The 17149-nt window shown below is 38.1% G+C and overlaps 1 protein-coding gene across 1 annotated transcript in view; it reads right to left on the bottom strand.

Moving 5' to 3' along the window:
- The window catches only part of DNAH8 (dynein axonemal heavy chain 8), a gene marked incomplete at its 3' end in the record, with an annotated part of 273605 nt that overhangs the window by 236925 nt on the left and 19531 nt on the right, over positions 1-17149 (bottom strand). Inside the window, exons 6-8 of the mRNA XM_081294489.1 lie at positions 15796-15903; positions 12755-12856; positions 2199-2345 (exon numbers count right to left, since the gene is read on the bottom strand). Of these exons, the coding sequence (XP_081150615.1) occupies positions 2199-2345; positions 12755-12856; positions 15796-15903 (357 nt within the window). The remainder of the gene's footprint in view (positions 1-2198; positions 2346-12754; positions 12857-15795; positions 15904-17149) is intronic.

Genomic DNA, 17149 nt, shown 5'->3' with positions numbered 1-17149 from the left:
GAAAAATGTTTGGCAGTTCCTCAAAGACAAATATGGAGTTGCCAGTGGGGTGCAGTGGCAGGCACCTGTAGTCCCCAGCTACTCAAAGAGCTGCAGTGGGAGGATCACTTGAGCCTAGGAGTTTGAGACCAGCAGGGGCAAATTAGTGAGAAAATATGGGGTTGCCATATGACCCAACAAGTCTGCTTCTATGTAGACACCTGAGAAATAACAACATATGTCCACATTAAAAACTTACACACAAATGTTTGAAACAGCATTATTCATAATAGTCTAAGAGAGGAAGCAACCTACATGTCCATCATCAGATGAGAGGATAAATATGTATTCATGCAAAGGAATATTCAGTGAAAAAATGTAGTGTGCAACATGGATGAACTTGAAAACATCATGCTAAATCAAAGAAGCCAAAAGACTAAATATTATATGATTCCATTTATATACTATGTCCAACATAGACACATCTATTAGCGACAGAAAGTAGATTAGTGGATGGTTAGGCAGGGAAGGGGGCAGATAGGATGTGACTGCTAATAGGTTCAGGGTGTGTTCAGTGGGAATGAAAATATCCTAAAATCATATATTGGTAATAGTTATACAGCTGTGTGAAAAATATTAGAAACCATTGACTTGTACACTTTAAATGGGTAAATTGAATGATATGTGAACTTTGTCCCAATACAGTTGTTAAAAAACAAATAAAAGAAATAAAAGCCCCATAGCAGTATGTATTAAGGACCCTACTTGGTCATTTGGTTCTCTATTTTCCTATCCTGGCTGAATCAGGAGATTAAAAATAAACTCTGGCCTCTGGACATGTCTGGGAAATGCTCTTCAACCTTCATCATGTCCCTCCACCCCCCACTTACCAACAAAAGATGAATGGGAACCTAAAGACTACCAGGATCCAAGGAGTTTGAAAACAGTAGGGTGCCGGGAGGACTGGCTAAATGAGATCTTTATAGACATGTCAAAGGCTAACTGCAAAGAACCTCTAGTGCTGGTTCCTTACATCCCTGAAAAAATACCATTCCTCCTCAGTGAGCCTTAACAAACGAAATGAAAGGTGCAGAAGTTTCCCAGCCACACCTGTCTAGCAAAGGCATCCCCCACACAATGTCTAGGCCCACACAGGCCCAGAAAGAGGAGGGGCCGGAAATCCAGCTATTCCACAACAACTGGGTTCTGCCAGGCATTTGCAGGTATTTCATCTCACATCCTAACATCATGGTCAAGGGCGGAAGTTTCATGTTATATATATGAAAGTGGAATGCATTACAATTCTTATTAAACATATAGAGCACAATTTTTCATCTCTCTAGTTGTATACATAGTATATTCACACTAATTTGTGTCTTCATACATGTACTTTGGATAATTATGTTCATCACAATCCACCATCATTTCTAACCCCCTGTCCCCTCCCTTCCCTTCCCACCCCTCTGCTCTATCTAGAATTTGTCTATTCTTCTCATGCTCCCTCCCTACCCCACTATGAGTCAGCCTCCTTATATCAGAGAAAACATGCGGCATTTGGTTTGGAGGGATTGGCTAACTTCACTTAGCATTAACTTTTCCATCTCCATCCATTTACCTGCAAATACCATGATTTTATTCTCTTTATTGCTGAGTCCCATTGTGTATATATGCCACAATTTTTTATCCATTCATCTATTGAAGGGCATCTAGATTGGTTCCACAGTTTAGCTATTGTGAATAGTGCTGCTATAAACATTCTAAAGTGACTTTGTCCCTATAGTATGCTATTTTTAAGTCCTTTGGGTATAGACCTAGGAGAGGGATAGCTGAGTCAAATGGTGGTTCCATTCCCAAATTTCCAAGAAATCTCCATACTTCTTTCCATGTTGTCTGCACCAATTTGCAGTCCCACCAGCAGTGTATGAGTGTGCCTTTTCCCCCACATCCTTGAAGGGCAGAAGTTTTTAACATGGAAATAGAACTGAAGTCATGAGAGAGATGAAAGTTTGCAATAGCTGGTGTGTGCCTGGCAAAAGGCAATAACTAAGGATAAAAAATTATAATAAATGCAGTGATTTATGACTAATTTAATGAGATGGTTCATATTAATAGTGAGACAAAAGATCTGGAACAATGATTTTCAATAACACTACATGAAGCATGAAACGGGTGACTTGCGGGGATTGGGGGGAGGGGTCCAGTGACTACATAACACTTACCTTCTCCAGTCTTTTACAGAAAGCTTCAAATTTCCCAAATATGTACATTTCTGAAACCTCAAAAGATTTCTCTCCTGATGAATCTAAAATTTGTTTCCTTGTTTTGTGAAAAGATGACTGATACTCCTTGAATAGAAAAATGCAATCCTACAAGAGAATTACAAGAAGGGGTGGGGTGGTGACACATTTGTTCTCGAATCTTCAAAAATTCTATCCTCACACAGAACTCATCATGCAAGCCCCTCAAACAGGGGCTGCTGCTGTTAACCAAGTTCAAGTTCTCTGTCTACATATTCAAAGCCTGTAAAGACCAATATAGTTTTTAAATATACATAGAGTGTTTTCATCTCTTCATCCTCATTATTTTCCTTTATCCTGCATCAAACTATGACATACACTATTTGTTTTCATATGTTCGTAGCTAATTACTGCTCCCAAGAGACCCAGTAGTTATCTGTCAAGACATGTCTATTCAGCTGACATCCTTCTTTGTTTGAATCAGCATTCTTGATATTCTTGATATTCTTTATGTTTTATGTAACATAAAGACTTTGTAATAACAACTTACCATCCAACTATCATTGCTCCAAAAGGAGATCATAAAGGATTTTATTTTATTTTATTTTGGCAGTACTAGGGATTAAACCAAGGGCTTTACACTTGTTAGACAAGTGCTCTGTCACTGAGCTACATCTCCAGCCCAAGATCATAAAGTTTTTGATTGGCTGAAATCCTAACATTTGACTGCAGCTATACCATTGGCCAGTCATTAATAGGAGTAAGGTGATATTTCATTGTTGTTTTAATTTGCAAAGCTAAAGGCATCATCAGTGAACTGAGGAGAAATAAAAAATAAGATAGTTGCTAGGGTTCAGTAGGAATTAACTATCGTGTCAAGCTCACATTTTCTAAAACCAAACTACTCTTCAATGTTAAAATTTCTAAGTGCTACCAGGGGCCATTTTTACATGCAGATTATCCCCTTGAGACAATTATTTCATTTTCTTTGGATGTGTATCCACAAGAGGGAGCACTAGATCACATGGTAGTTCTACTTTTGATTTTCTGAGGAACCTCTTGCACACTGTTTCACTATTTTCCATAACGGCTATACCAACTAATATTCCCACCAGCAGTGCTCAAGAGTCCCCTTTTCTGCACATTCTTGCCACTGCTTGTTATCTTGTCATTGTTATAATAAACATTCTAATAGGAGTGAAGTGACATCATTGTTTTAACTTGCAAAGCTGGGAGCATCATCCAGGCTGACTTCAAAATGTATTACAAAGCTACAGTAATCAAAACAGAATGGTACTGGCATGAAAACAAACATAATCAACAACAGAACAGAGGAGAGGACCAGACATAAATCCAGGTATTAAGGCCAACCCAGATGGTTCACCTTCAATAAGGTGCCAAGATCACAGAGTGGAGAAAGAGAATTCCTTTTAATAAATTGTGTAAGGAAAATCTCCTCCTGCTATTTTGAAATTGGACTCTAACCTCACACAGTATACAAAAGTCAACTCAAACAGGGTAAAGACTTCAAAGTTAAGACATGAAACTATAAAATTCATAGAAGAAAACATATGTTCCTTGACATTGGTCTGAGTCATTTTTAAATGACTAAAGTTTAAGTAACAGAAGCAAAAATACATAAATAGGGCACATCAATTAAAAAACTACACAGCAAAAGAAATAAGCAACAGGGTGAAGAGGCAATAAGATGGGTGACAGTATTTGCAAACCATGCATCTGGTAAGAGGTTCAGATCCAAAATATATAAGGAATTTGAACAATTCAATAGCAAGAAAGGACCTGATTTATAAATGGGCAAAGGACCTGAAAAGACATTTCTTAAAAGACATACCAATAGGTATGTGAAAATGTGCTCAGTGTAACTAATCCTCAGTTTTATTTTTATTTTTGTTTGTTTGTTTTGGGTTTTTCTTTTTTCATTTTTGTTTTGTTTTGTTTTATTTGTGCTGAAAAATTGAACTGAGGGGTGCTTAACAACTGAGCTGCATCCCCAGTGCCCCCTCATTTTGTTTTGAGACAGGGTCTCACTAACTTGCTTAGGGCCTCACTAAGGCTGCTCTTGAACTTTTGATCCACCTGCCTCAACCTCTGGGATCACAGGTGTGCACCACCGTGCCTGGCTCAGTTTCTTTTCTTTCTTTTTTTTTAAATTATGAACATTTATTTCTTTTTTAAATTTTTTCTTCTAATTTGTTATATATGACAACAGAATACATTACATCCATATTACACATATAGAGCAAAAATTTTTTAAGCTCTAGTTGTATGCAAAGTAGCCTCACACCATTCATGTCTTCATACATGTGCTTTGGATAATGATGTTCATCTCATTCCACCATCATTTCTAACCCCCTGACCCCTCCCTTCCCCTTCCACCCCTTTACCCTATCTAGAGTTCATCTATTCTTCCCATACTCCCCCTCCCAACTGCACTACGAATCAGCCTCCTTATATCACAGAAAATTTTCAACATTTGGTTTTGGGGGATTGGCTAACTTCACTTAGCATTATCTTCTCCAACTCCATCCATTTACCTACAAATGCCATAATTTTATTCTCTTTTATTGCTGAGTAATATTCCACTATGTATATAAGCCACAATTTCTTTATCCATTCATCTACTGAAGGGCATCTAGGTTGGTTCCACAATTTAGCTATCATGAATTGTGCTGCTATAAACATTGATGAGGCTGTGTCCCTGTAGTATGCTGTTTTTTAAGTCCTTTGGGTATAGATCAAGGACAGGAATAGCTGGGTAAAATGGTAGTTCCATTCCCAGTTTTCCAAGGAATCTCCATACTGCTTTCCATATTAGCTGCACCAATTTGTAGTCCTACCAACAATGTATGAGTGTGCCTTTTTACTGACATCCTCGCCAACTCTTACTGTTGTTTGTATTCTCTTTTTTAATATTTATTTTTTATTTTTAGGTGGACACAATATCTTTACTTTCATGTGGTGCTGAGGATCAAACCCAGTGCCTCATGCTGAGCCACAACCCCAGCCCTTGTTTGTGTTCTTAATAGCTGCCATTCTGACTGGAGTGAGATGATATCTTAGAGTAGTTTTTTAAAAAAAATATATTTATTATTTTAGTTGACACAGCACCTTTATTTCATTTGTTTATTTTTGTATGTGGTACTGAGGATCGAACTCAGGGTCTTGCATGAGCGCTCTACCACTGAGCCACAACCCCAGCCCCTTAGAGTAGTTTTGATTTGCATTTCTCTAACTGCTTAGAGATGTTGAACATTTTTTCATGTTTGTTGATTGATTGTATATCATCTTCTGAGAAGTGTCTGTTAAGGTCCTTGGCCTATTTATTGATTGGGTTATTTGGGGTTTTTTGGTGTTTAGCTTTTTGAGTTCTTTATATATATACCCTAGAGATTAGTGCTCTGATTTGTGAGGAGTAAAAATTTGCTCCCAAGATGTAGGCTCTCTATTCATCTCACTGATTGTTTCTTTTGCTCAGAAGAAACTTTCTAGTTTGAATCCATCCCATTTATTGATTCTTGATTTTAATTCGTGGGCCAGCGGAGTCTTATTAAGGAAGTTGGGGCCTAATCAGACATGATGGAGATTATGGCCTACTTTTTCTTCTATTGAACACAGGATTTCTGGTTTAATTCCTAGGTCTTTGATTCATTTCAAGTTTAGTTTTGTACATGGTGAGAGATAGAGGTTTACTTTCATTTTGTTGCATATGGATTTACAGTTTTTCCAGCACTTTTTGTTGAAGAGGCTATCTTTTCTTCAATGTATAATATAATTATAATTTTATGGGTTAGTTTCTGTGTCCTCTATTCTGTACCATTAGTCTACCAGTCTGTTTTGTCCCAATACTATGCTTTTTTTGTTACTACTACTCTGTAGTATAGTTTAAGATCTGGTATAGTGATTCCACCTGCTTCAACTCTTCCTGCTAAGGATTGCTTTAGCTATTCTGGGTCTCTTATTTTTCCAGTTGAATTTCACGACTGATTTTTCTATTTCTATGAAGAATGCCATTGGGATTTTGATCGGAATTGCATTAAATCTGTATCGTGCTTTGATAATATGGTCATTTCAATAATATTAATTCTGCCTATCCAAGAGCAAGGTAGATCTTTCCACCTTCTAAGGTCTTCTTTGATTTCTTTCTTTACTGTTCTGTAGTTTTCATTGTATAGGTCTTTCACCTCTTTTGTTAAGTTTATTCCCAAGTTGGTTTTTTTTTTTTTTTTTTTGAGGCTTTTGTAAATGGGGTAGTTTTCCTTGCTTCCCTTTCAGAGGATTTGTCACTGATATATAGAAATGCATTTGATTTATGGGTGTTGATTGTATATCCTGCTACTTTGCTGAATTCATTTACTAGTTCTAGAAGTTTTCTGATGAAACTTTTGGGGTTTTCTAGGTATAGAATCATATCATCAGCAAATAGTGCTAATTTGAGTTCTTCTTTTCCTATCTGTATCCTCTTAATTTCTTTCATCTCTCTAATTACTCGGGCCAGTGTTTCAAGAACTATGTTAAAAAGTGGTGAAAGAGGGCATCCCTGTATTGTTCCAGTTTTTAGAGGGAATGCCTTCAATTTTTCTCCATAGATAGCCTTTATGATGTTGAGATATGTTCCTGTTAGCCCTAATTTTTCTAGTGTTTTGAACATGAAGGGGTGCTATATTTTGTTGAATGCTTTTTCTGCATCTATAGAAAAGATCATATGCTTCTTATCTTTAAGTCTATTGATGTGGTGAATTACATTTATCGATTACCATATGTTGAACCAACCTTGCATCGCTGGGATGAATCCCACTGGATTGTGGTTCACCATCTTTTTGATATGTTTTTGTATTCAATTTGCCAGAATTTTATTGAGAATATTTACATCTATATTTATTAGAGATATTAGTTTGAGGTTTTCTTTCTGTGACATGTCTTTGCCTGGTTTGGGAATCAAGGTGATATTGGCCTCATAGAATGAGTTTGGAAGTGCTACCTCTTTTTTCTATTTCCTGAAATAAATTGAAGAGTATTGGTATTAGTTCTTCTTTAAAGGTCTTGTAGAACTCGCTGTGTATCCATCCAGTCCTGGGTTTTTCTTGGTTGGTAGGCTTCCGATGGCATCTTCTATTTCATCACTTGATATTGGTCTGTTTAAATTGTGTTATCATCCTGATTCAATTTGGGCAAATCATTTGTCAATGCCTTCAACATTTTCTATTTTATTGGAGTACAAGTTTTCAAAATAATTTCTAATTATCTACTGTATTTCTGTAGTGTCTGTTGTGATATTACCTTTTTTCATCATTTATGTTAGTAATTTGAGTTTTCTCTCTCCTTCTCTTCATTAGCGTAGCTAATGGTCCATCAATTTTATTTATTTTTTTCAAAGAACCAGCTTTTTGTTTTTTCAATTCTTTTAATTGTTTCTTTTGTTTCAATTTCATTGACTTCATCTCTAATTTTAATTATTTCCTGTCTTCTACTGCTTTTGGTGTTGATTTGTTCTTCTTTTTCTAGGGCTTTGAGATGTAATATTATGTCATTTATTTGCTGAATTTTTCTTCTTTTAAGGAATGAGCTCTATGCAATGAACTTTCCTCTTAGTACTGCCTTCAAAGTGTCCCAGAGATTTTGGTATGTTGTGTCAGTGTTCTCATTTACCTCTAAGAATTTTTTAATCTCCTCCTTGATGTCTTTTGCAACTCATTGTTCATTTAGTAGCATATTATTTAGTCTACAGATATTGAAGTAATTTCTATCTTTTATTTTGTCATTGATTTCTTTTTTAATTTTTTTTTTTAGGTGTAGATGGACACAACACAATGTCTTTATTTTTATTATGTGGTGCTGAGAATCGAACCCAGGTCCTGCTCATGCTAGGCGAGAACTCCACCACTGAGCCACAATTCCAGCTCTTGTCATTGATTTCTAATTTCATTCCATTATGATCTGATAAAATGCAGGGTAAGTATCTCTACTTTTTCGTATTTGCTAAGAGTTGTTTTGTGGCATATTATATGGTCTATTTTAGAGAAGGATCCATGTGCTGCTGATGTGTGAGGGGTAAAAAGGATGTGAGGATATAGAGTTAGTATATCTTAGGAAGTATGAAAGAGAAATATAATGAAGAGGGTTAGAAGCAGGAGAAAGTGTATTCACTTGTTGAAGGATGAAATATTCTATATATGTCAGTTAAGTCTAAGTTATTTATTGTATTATTGAGTTCTATAATTTCTTTGTTCAGCTTTTGTTTGGAGGATCTATTCAGTGGTGAGAGAGGTGTTTTAAAGTCACCCAAGATTACTGTGTTGTGGTCAATTTGACTCTTGAACTCGAGAAGAATTTGTTTGATGAACATAGATGCTCCATTGTTTGGGACATATATATTTATAATTTTGATGTCCTGTTGGTGTATGGTTCCCTTGAGCAGTATGAAATGTCCTTCTTTATCCCTTTTGATTAAATTTAGCTTGAAGTCTACTTTATTTGATATGAGGATGGAAACCCCTGCTTGCTTCCACAGTTCACGTCCTTCAGTCTGTGTATATCTTTTCCTATCAGATGAGTCTCCTGGAGGCAATATATTGTTGGGTCTTATTTTTTTAATCCAATCTGTCTTTTGATTGGTGAGTTTAGGCCGTTAACATTCAGGGTTATTATTGAGACATGATTTGTATTCCCAGCCATTTTTGTTATATTTGTTATCTAACTTGATTTGATTTCTCCTTTGATTAGTTTTTCCTTCAGTGTACTACCTCCCTCTGCTGATTTTCATTGTTATTTTTCATTTCCTCTTCATGGAATATTTTGCTGTGCCAGTTTTCTAGCTGTAAGTTCTTTTAACTTTTGTTTATCGTGGAAGGTTTTTATTTCATCATCAAATCTAGATTCTTGGTTGGCACCTATTTTCTTTCAGAGCTTGATATATATTATTCCAGGATCTTCTAGTTTTCAGGGTCTGGGTTGAAAAATCTGCAGTTATAATAATTTGTTTCCCCCATATGTAATCTGATTCCTTTCTCTCGTGGCTTTTAATATTCTCTCCTTAATGTTGAGCATTTTCATTATAATGTGTCTTGGTGTGGATCTGTTATGATTTTGTACATTTGGCATCCTGTAGGCTTTTTGAATTTGCTTTTCTAATTCATTCTTCATGTTCAGAAAGTTTTCTGACATTATTTCATTGAAAAGATTGTTCATTCCTTCGGTTTGGAACTCTATGCCTTCCTCTATCCCAGTAACTCTTGAATTTGGTCTTTTTATGCTATTCCATATTTCTTGAATGTTCTGCTCAAGGTTTCTTACCATTTTCACTGTGTGGTCTACTTTCTTTTCAAGATTATATATTTTGTCTTCATTGTCTGAGATCCTGTCTTTCAAATGGTCTACTCTGTTGGAGATGCTTTCAACCGAACTTTTACTTTGGTTTATTGTTTCTTTCATTTCAAGGATTTCTGTTTGTTTGTTTGTTTTTTAGAACTTGTATCTCCCTATTGAAGTAATCTTTTGCTTCCTGTATGTGGTAAATAGCTCTTTGTCAAAATGATCTTTTGCTGCCTATATTTGCTCTTTTATTCATCCTTTGATTCACAGAACATTTTAATCATGTACATCCTGAACTCGTTCTCTGTCATTTCTTCCACTGTGCTGGCCATGGATTCTAATAATGTGGTATCTTGATTTGTTTCGGGCATTTTCTTCCCTTGTCTTTACATGTTGCTCATGTGTCTTTCCTTCTAGCGCTGTGGGTATAAAACGTTATTGGGTTCCAATACCGCTCCTTTGTGGGGAAGGACAATGTTAACAGATCCCAATGTAAACAATATAGCACCTATAACAATTCATTGCTATTAAGACATTTGCAGTTTGGTCACAATGTACAGAAATGTTGAATTTGATTAATATTAATATCAATGTTAATATTAATATAATCAGTAGGTTTGTAAAAGGGTTTACAGTTTCTGACGGTGGACAACGGACTGGGGGTGAGGATATAGAGGATAATATGCTAAGGAGGCAGGATGTGAAGATACAGAGTTAGTAAATCTTAGGAAGTGTGAAAGAGAAATATAATGAAAAGGGTTAGTAGCAGGAGAATAAACAGGAAGCAATTTGGGGTAGACAAGTACATGGGATGATAGTAGAGTACATAAAACAAACATGCATATGTATTAAGAAAAATAAAGGTTGTTAAAATAGTAAAAATTGGAGGAAAAAAATGCATATACAACACAACTATAATATACTATTCAGACATCCCAGTCCTCAAAATCCTAATTCATGCAAAGTACTTGGTTTCACATATGTTGGGGATATGAGGACAGGAGAATAGAGGGGGAGAAGAAAAAGAGGAAAACAAAATTTCAAAGAAAGAAATCAGGATTGTTAATTGTTTTGGTTGGAGATCAGAATCCTTCCTGCTTCCCTTCTCATCCAATAGGTGCGGTTGTCTGTTGTTTGCTGGTATGTCCGCCCTCAGAATGGCGAAGCAGCTGAGTGTCCTGCATGGGAGTGGAGCAGCCTCTGGAGTTCTGCGCAGGTGCTAATGCAGTGATCCTGCTAAGGTGCTCCCAGGATGGGAAGGCTGGTCCCAGTGCAGGGCACCTGGAAGTGAGGTGTGACACCTGCCAGTTCCTGCAGGGAGACTGCACCTCAAGGGTTTCTTCTTGGGTCCACTGTATGACTTGGGTGCCCAGTCCTATCTCCCTATCTTGCCTGAAGATTTCCCAGTTCCTGGTCGCTCTGTTAGTCACCCAACTGTTGTACCCTCTCCTTCTAGGGACCTCTTTCACCAGGGCTCCCATGGGAGGTGCCCTGGTTGCACTGCACACCCATCTCACTGAGAGCACTTTTGTGTTGGGCAATTAATGTACCTGGTTACCAGCCACTGGGGAGAGTGGGGAGTTGGAAACTGGGTACCTGGCCAGCTGGATTTCCAATCTGGGCACTGCCCCCACCAAAGATGGCAAGAAGGTGAGCCATGATGGAGGCAGGCTGCTTCCAGCACTGGGGCGTCAGGTCGGGTGGGGGGAGCAGGGCGATGGTGTGGTGCGATGTGTTCAGAGGTGAGCTCTGTGGCGTGCAGTGTTGAGGATTTTGGTTGTCTTCAGATCCTGTGGGATGTCCCCAGGTGCAGACAGACTACCTCTGGTAGGGGACTATGGAAATAGCTGCCAAGTCGCAAGATGGAGGTGACCAGGGGAGCCCCATGTTGGTAGACGGGGGCTCACAGGGGAGGGGCGGCTGGAGTTCCTTGGGTGGGTAGCAGCTGAGTGTCCTGCACGGGAGCAGAGCAGCGTCTGGAGTTCTGCGCAGGTGCCGATGCGGTGATCTTGCTGAGGCGCTGGGGGTGGAAGTTGGGTGACTGGAGTCGGGAGGGAGTCCGGCTCTAATGGTGAGGCCCGGAGCCCTGCCAACAGCCCAGCGCTGATCATTTCTGCATGAGAGCAGCTGTGGAGGGGTCCTCTATCACTCTCAGAGCAGCAGTAGTCCGGCTAGCTGAGACCCAGGTCACAGAGCGACACAGATGCTGCCTCCCTCTGGCCCGCCATCTTGGATATCCCGGCTCAGTTTATTCCTGAAGATGCACCAAGTGTGTCCAAGATGTGACCAAGTGTGCCATGAAGCCATTCTTTGGCTCTTCCTGTGCTCACGAGCCTCAGCTTTCTTCCTTTTTGCCAATTTGCTCATTTCTTTCTTACTCTTGAGCACTCTGTTGCCTTCACCATCTCAACAAGCTCTTCTATTGTTTCTGGTGCCCTTTGTCCCGCCAGCCCCTGCTTCTCCCCCCCACACCCGTCTGTTTGGTGTATTTACTGAATACATTTTTCAAGCTTGTCCTCAAAGCTTCTGTTCTGTCGTCACATGTGTGGACTTCCCAGTTGTTCGGAAGGGGCTGTATGGCTGGCTAGAGGCCCTGGTCCATCTTCTTTTTAAAATTATTGAAAGCCTTTCTGTTTGTCAGCTTTTTGTTGAGCCTCAAGTTGTTCTGAAGACTCTTTCCTTTGTCAGTTCTCTTTGACTCCAGAAGAGCACACGGTCACAGGACTGGTCCTGGCTTCCCACCTTGAGTTTGGTCCAGCAGAAAAGAGGTTTATGACTTCAATTAGGAATCGCACACCAATCCTCTCCTGCCGTTTCCAATTATACTGCCATTTCCACCTTGGACAGTTGATTTTGCTGCATTTAGGTGCTTGTCGTGCATGAGCCTCAGCTTTCTTCCTTTTTTCTAATTTGCTCATTTATTTCTTCTGTTTTACCAGAGCAGCTACTCCTACTGCTCTGGTAGGGGGGTTGCCTGTGTTTCATTCAAGCACCTCAACCTAATAGTTAGAGCCTGTCACAAAGTTTCCCCTCTTCCATCATTTTAACCTGCTCCTCTCACTGCCAGACAGTGAGACATAAATGACATTTTTTAATATTCTCATTATTATGTTCAAGATTGTTTCAAAAGTTAACATGTTGTGTGAAGGAACAAAGCAAAACTGGACCAGATGGTGAAAGCTTATGAAAAGAAAAATATTTCTACGAACCTGAATTTTCTTTAGTACCACTGGCGTTTCCTGATCCCAAATATGGTTTACTCCTCCATCAGTAATATATGCTTTACAAGCTGTCACCATTTGATTTGTTACCTAAAATAAATTTAGGTGCAAAATAAATATAGGCAAATATTACAAGTTCTGTGTTTTTAAAAGCACAAGCATAAACATATGGTAAACAGTACACTTGAGGAGGTAACAAATCACAAAATAAAATTAAATTTAAAAAAAAAGAAAGAAATACAAGCACAGATAAAACAAAGGAAATCCAAAGTCACATTAAGTCAATGTCATTGGGGCCATGTATTTCCAAGTGAACTACATTTTACATTTGTCTACTCCTCCCCAATGATTCCTTTTCTTCAATATGCAAACACCTCTCATATGCCATGAAACAGTGAAGAAAAAAAGAAGAATGGCCATTTAGAGATCAGATCAAGATGTCAGAATGACACATAGAACTTTAGGGAATCCCTAAAATGACACAATGCACAAGAGATCAGATCTGCAGGAGGGAAGGGAAAACCAGAACCCAGATCTGAAAAAGGTAAGTATGAAGAGAAATGGGTCTGGGGAAATTCTTAGACCAGCAAGTGTGAAGTCCCCCTCAGTTGTGAAATAACACACTGAATTTGGAACAACTTGTACAGGAGACAACAATATCATTTGCTGAAAAAACAGAGCTATGAGTCTGCACCAGTCTTGGAAAGGTATGGTCATGTCCTGGGTAAATGCTGCAGCCCGCTCACATCTGAGAAAAACCTACACACACTCACCTGCCAAGTTGGGTGACTAGAGTTGGAAATCCTGCTTTAATGCTGAGGCCCGGAGCCCTGCCTCAGGCACAGCACTGGTGATTTCTGCATAAGAGCAGCTGTGTAGAGGTTTTCTATTACTCTCCGAGCAGGAGTATTCCCACTAGTTGAGACCCAGGTCACAGAGCAACACAGAAAAGACTAACTCACAAAAGACACACTACAGAGTCACAAATGTAAAGACTGAAAAACAACCAAGAATTGTCAAGCAACTGAGGAAAGTAAACATGGGAGCAGAGGCATTAAACTCAACAAAGCGGAAAGGCAGAAAAAACATGTAAAATCTCTTAAAATACCCTTTGTTAACTAAAGTAATTCATGAATTAGATATAAGAAGATTTTATACCTATGATAAGAAAACAATAATATGAAAATTGAACTTCTTTTTTCTTAAAACAAAACAAAAAGGCTGGAGTGTAGCTCAATGATAGAGCACTTGCCTGGCATGTGTGAGGCCCAGGGTTCAATCCCCAGCATAGCAAAAAATAAAAAATAAAAATATTAAATTGACTGATGAACTGACTGGTACCTGGTACAAAGTTGAAGAACAAATGAGTGAACTGAAAAGTCCAAGAACAATAATGGGAAGATTTTAAAAAATGAAGAGAAAAGGAATTTAGATTCAAAGGGAGAGAATGAATTAAACAGGTGGGTCAGAAATGATCAAAGGCAAAAAAGAAAAATTTCCCAGGAATGAAAAAACAAAAAATTTGGACTGAAAGAAACCAGCAATATAGACAAGATAAATGTAAAAAGAACCACATCAGTTTGAAAGTTGAGATGTTCAACAATAAAGAAAAAAATCCAAAAGGCTTCCAGCAAATAAAACTAGTTACTTACAAAGGAAAAAAAAATCACATTAGCACCTAACACCTCATCAACGAAACCAGATCCTAGACAACGGTGAGCAATGTCTTCAAAGTTCCAAGTGAAAATGATGTTGAACTTAGAATACTAGTCAAACCAGCACTTGACTGGTAGGAGGAAATAAAACTATCCTAATATGCGTAGGAATTGAGGAAATTCATCATTGACACACCCTTTCTGAAAGAAGTACTTGACAATTTCTTTTTAAAAGTAATAATGAATCCAAGAGGGAGGAAGACCTGGATATCATCAAACAGTGGTGAGAGATGGCTAAAGAAATGAGCAATACTTGGGTTTTAGTTTGAACATGTATTGACTCACAATGTTGAAAAAATATTAACAATAACATGGAATGAAGAATGATCCCAGTGTAGGACATGGACAGCAAGAAACAGGGAGACAAATGGATGGGGAGAATGAGAAGGTTCTTGTCTTATTTGGGACATAGCCGGTGATTAAATTTCTACTTTGCTTTTTAATAAATTTTTTTTTTTAGAGAGATTGTGAGAGAGGAGAGAGAGAGAGAGAGAGAGAGAGAGAGAGAGAGAGAGAGAGAGAGAATTTTTTAATATTTATTTTTTTAGTTCTCTGCGGACACAACATCTTTGTTGGTATGTGGTGCTGAGGATCGAACCCGGGCCGCACGCATGCCAGGCCAGCGCGCTACTGCTTGAGCCACATCCCCAGCCCTAATAAATTTTTTTAAATACAACTTTACACATTTCATTTTGCCTGAATCATTTATAAAGAAATACCATCCATGTGTTTCTTGGGTACTTTTTCAATTTTTAAAAAATAATTAACCACATGTCTTAATAGGAAGACTTTACATAAACCATAGCAATGGGAGAAGGAGCTAAAGAAACGAGGCTAATTGTGGACACGATCCTTATCTCTTGATCAGAATAAAAAAATACTGGGAATGAATAAGTTACCAAACAGCTTAATTTATTTATTTAAAAATAGAGTCAATGGGGCATATAGCTCAGTTAGTAGAGTGCTTGCCCCCATGCACAAGGCCCTGGGTTCAATCCCCAGCACTATAGGAAAAAAAAAAAAAAGAGTCACTGGGATTACAAGTATGTGCCAACACACCCAGCAAAAACAACTACATTTAAACAAAATGCCTTGGGGCTGACCTCTGACAAGGAAAAAGATACACCGTGACCCCAACTATTAAGTACAGCTGACTCCAGTCATCTCCATCCTTTCCTCATCCACTCCAAGTATTAAAATCCTGAATTCCGAAGAGTGCCCAAACTTCCCAATTCTCTTTTCTGGCTCAAAGGGAAAGAATTATTTTTTTTTTCCACAGGCTCACATGTGTGATTTCTTCCCTTAGAAACTCACCTTGATAAACAATGAGGTCATTCTCTCTGAGGTGTTGTAATACCTTGACACACTGTGAATCATTCTGATGGCATTAATCAAATTTTGTATTCCATGTGCCATGGAAACCTGAAATCGAAACAGAGCAAGTGAATTCCATCACATGTTTATATAATTTAAACAGTAAATATGTTATGCTATTCAGAACTCTAAATATACACCACATCGTATAACATTTTTACCTCTAAGTCAAATTTTACCAAATGCAATATGATATCCTAGACATTGGTCTGAAACAGAAAAAAATAAAAAGGACATTTGTTTTGTTGACAAATGTACCAAGGAAGATGCAAGATATTAAAAGGAAAAACTAGGTGAAGAGAATTCTGTACTTATTTCTGATCAAAAAGGTAGCTAAAAACACAAGTTAGACTACTACTCCTATTCACATTTTAGATTCATCTTTCAGCAAACCTATTGAGTGCCATTAGCTTCTGAAGATATTGGAAGTGATCTAAAGATAGGAAACCTATGCACTGAGCTCACATTAGAGAAGAGACTCACACAAACAAGTAAAGCAAGAAGAACACGTACAACTAAGACATACCATACTTGTTATGGTTTGGATGTGAGGTGTCACCCAAAAGGTCATGTGTGAGACAATGTAAGACTATTCAGAAGTGAAATGAATGAGTTTTGAGAGTCTTAACTCAATCAGTGAGTTAATCATCGGATGGGATTAATACAGTAATGATTAAAGACATGTAGGGTGTAGCTGGAGGAGGTGGACATTGGGGATGTGGCTTTGGGATTTGTATTTGGCAAATGGAATCTTTCTCTGCTTACTGACCATCATGTGAGCTACTTCTCTCCACCACACTCTTCCACCATGATGTTTAGCTTCACTTTGTGCCCCAAGGAATGGAGCCTGCTGTCTATGGACTGAGACCTCTGAAACCACGAGCCCCCAAATAAACTTTTCCTCCTCTACAATTGCTCTGTTCAGGTCCTTTAGTCACGGCAGTGAAAAAGCTGACTGAAACAATACTGGTTGCTTATGTGTACCAGACACTAATCTAGGAGTTTCATGTATCATCATAATTTATGCTGACAGGACCCTTTAAGATAGGTTTGATTTCATCCAACCTATAACTTTACTGATTATGTGTCTTCTTTTAAGAAATGTCTAGTCAGGTCTTTCAACCATTTTTGATCAGATTATTTGGGATTTTTTACAGTTGAGTTCCTTATATAATCTGAATATGAATCTCTTGTTGGATGAATAGTTTGCAAATGTTGTCTCCCATTCTGCAGGTTGTCTCTTCTTTAGAATGATTACTTCTTTTGTAATGCTGAAATTTCTTAGTTTAATATA

This window comes from Spermophilus citellus (assembly GCF_964194105.1).
Source record: "Spermophilus citellus genome assembly, chromosome: 5".
Taxonomy (NCBI): domain Eukaryota; kingdom Metazoa; phylum Chordata; class Mammalia; order Rodentia; family Sciuridae; genus Spermophilus; species Spermophilus citellus.
This window is presented reverse-complemented; position numbering and strand designations above follow the sequence as displayed.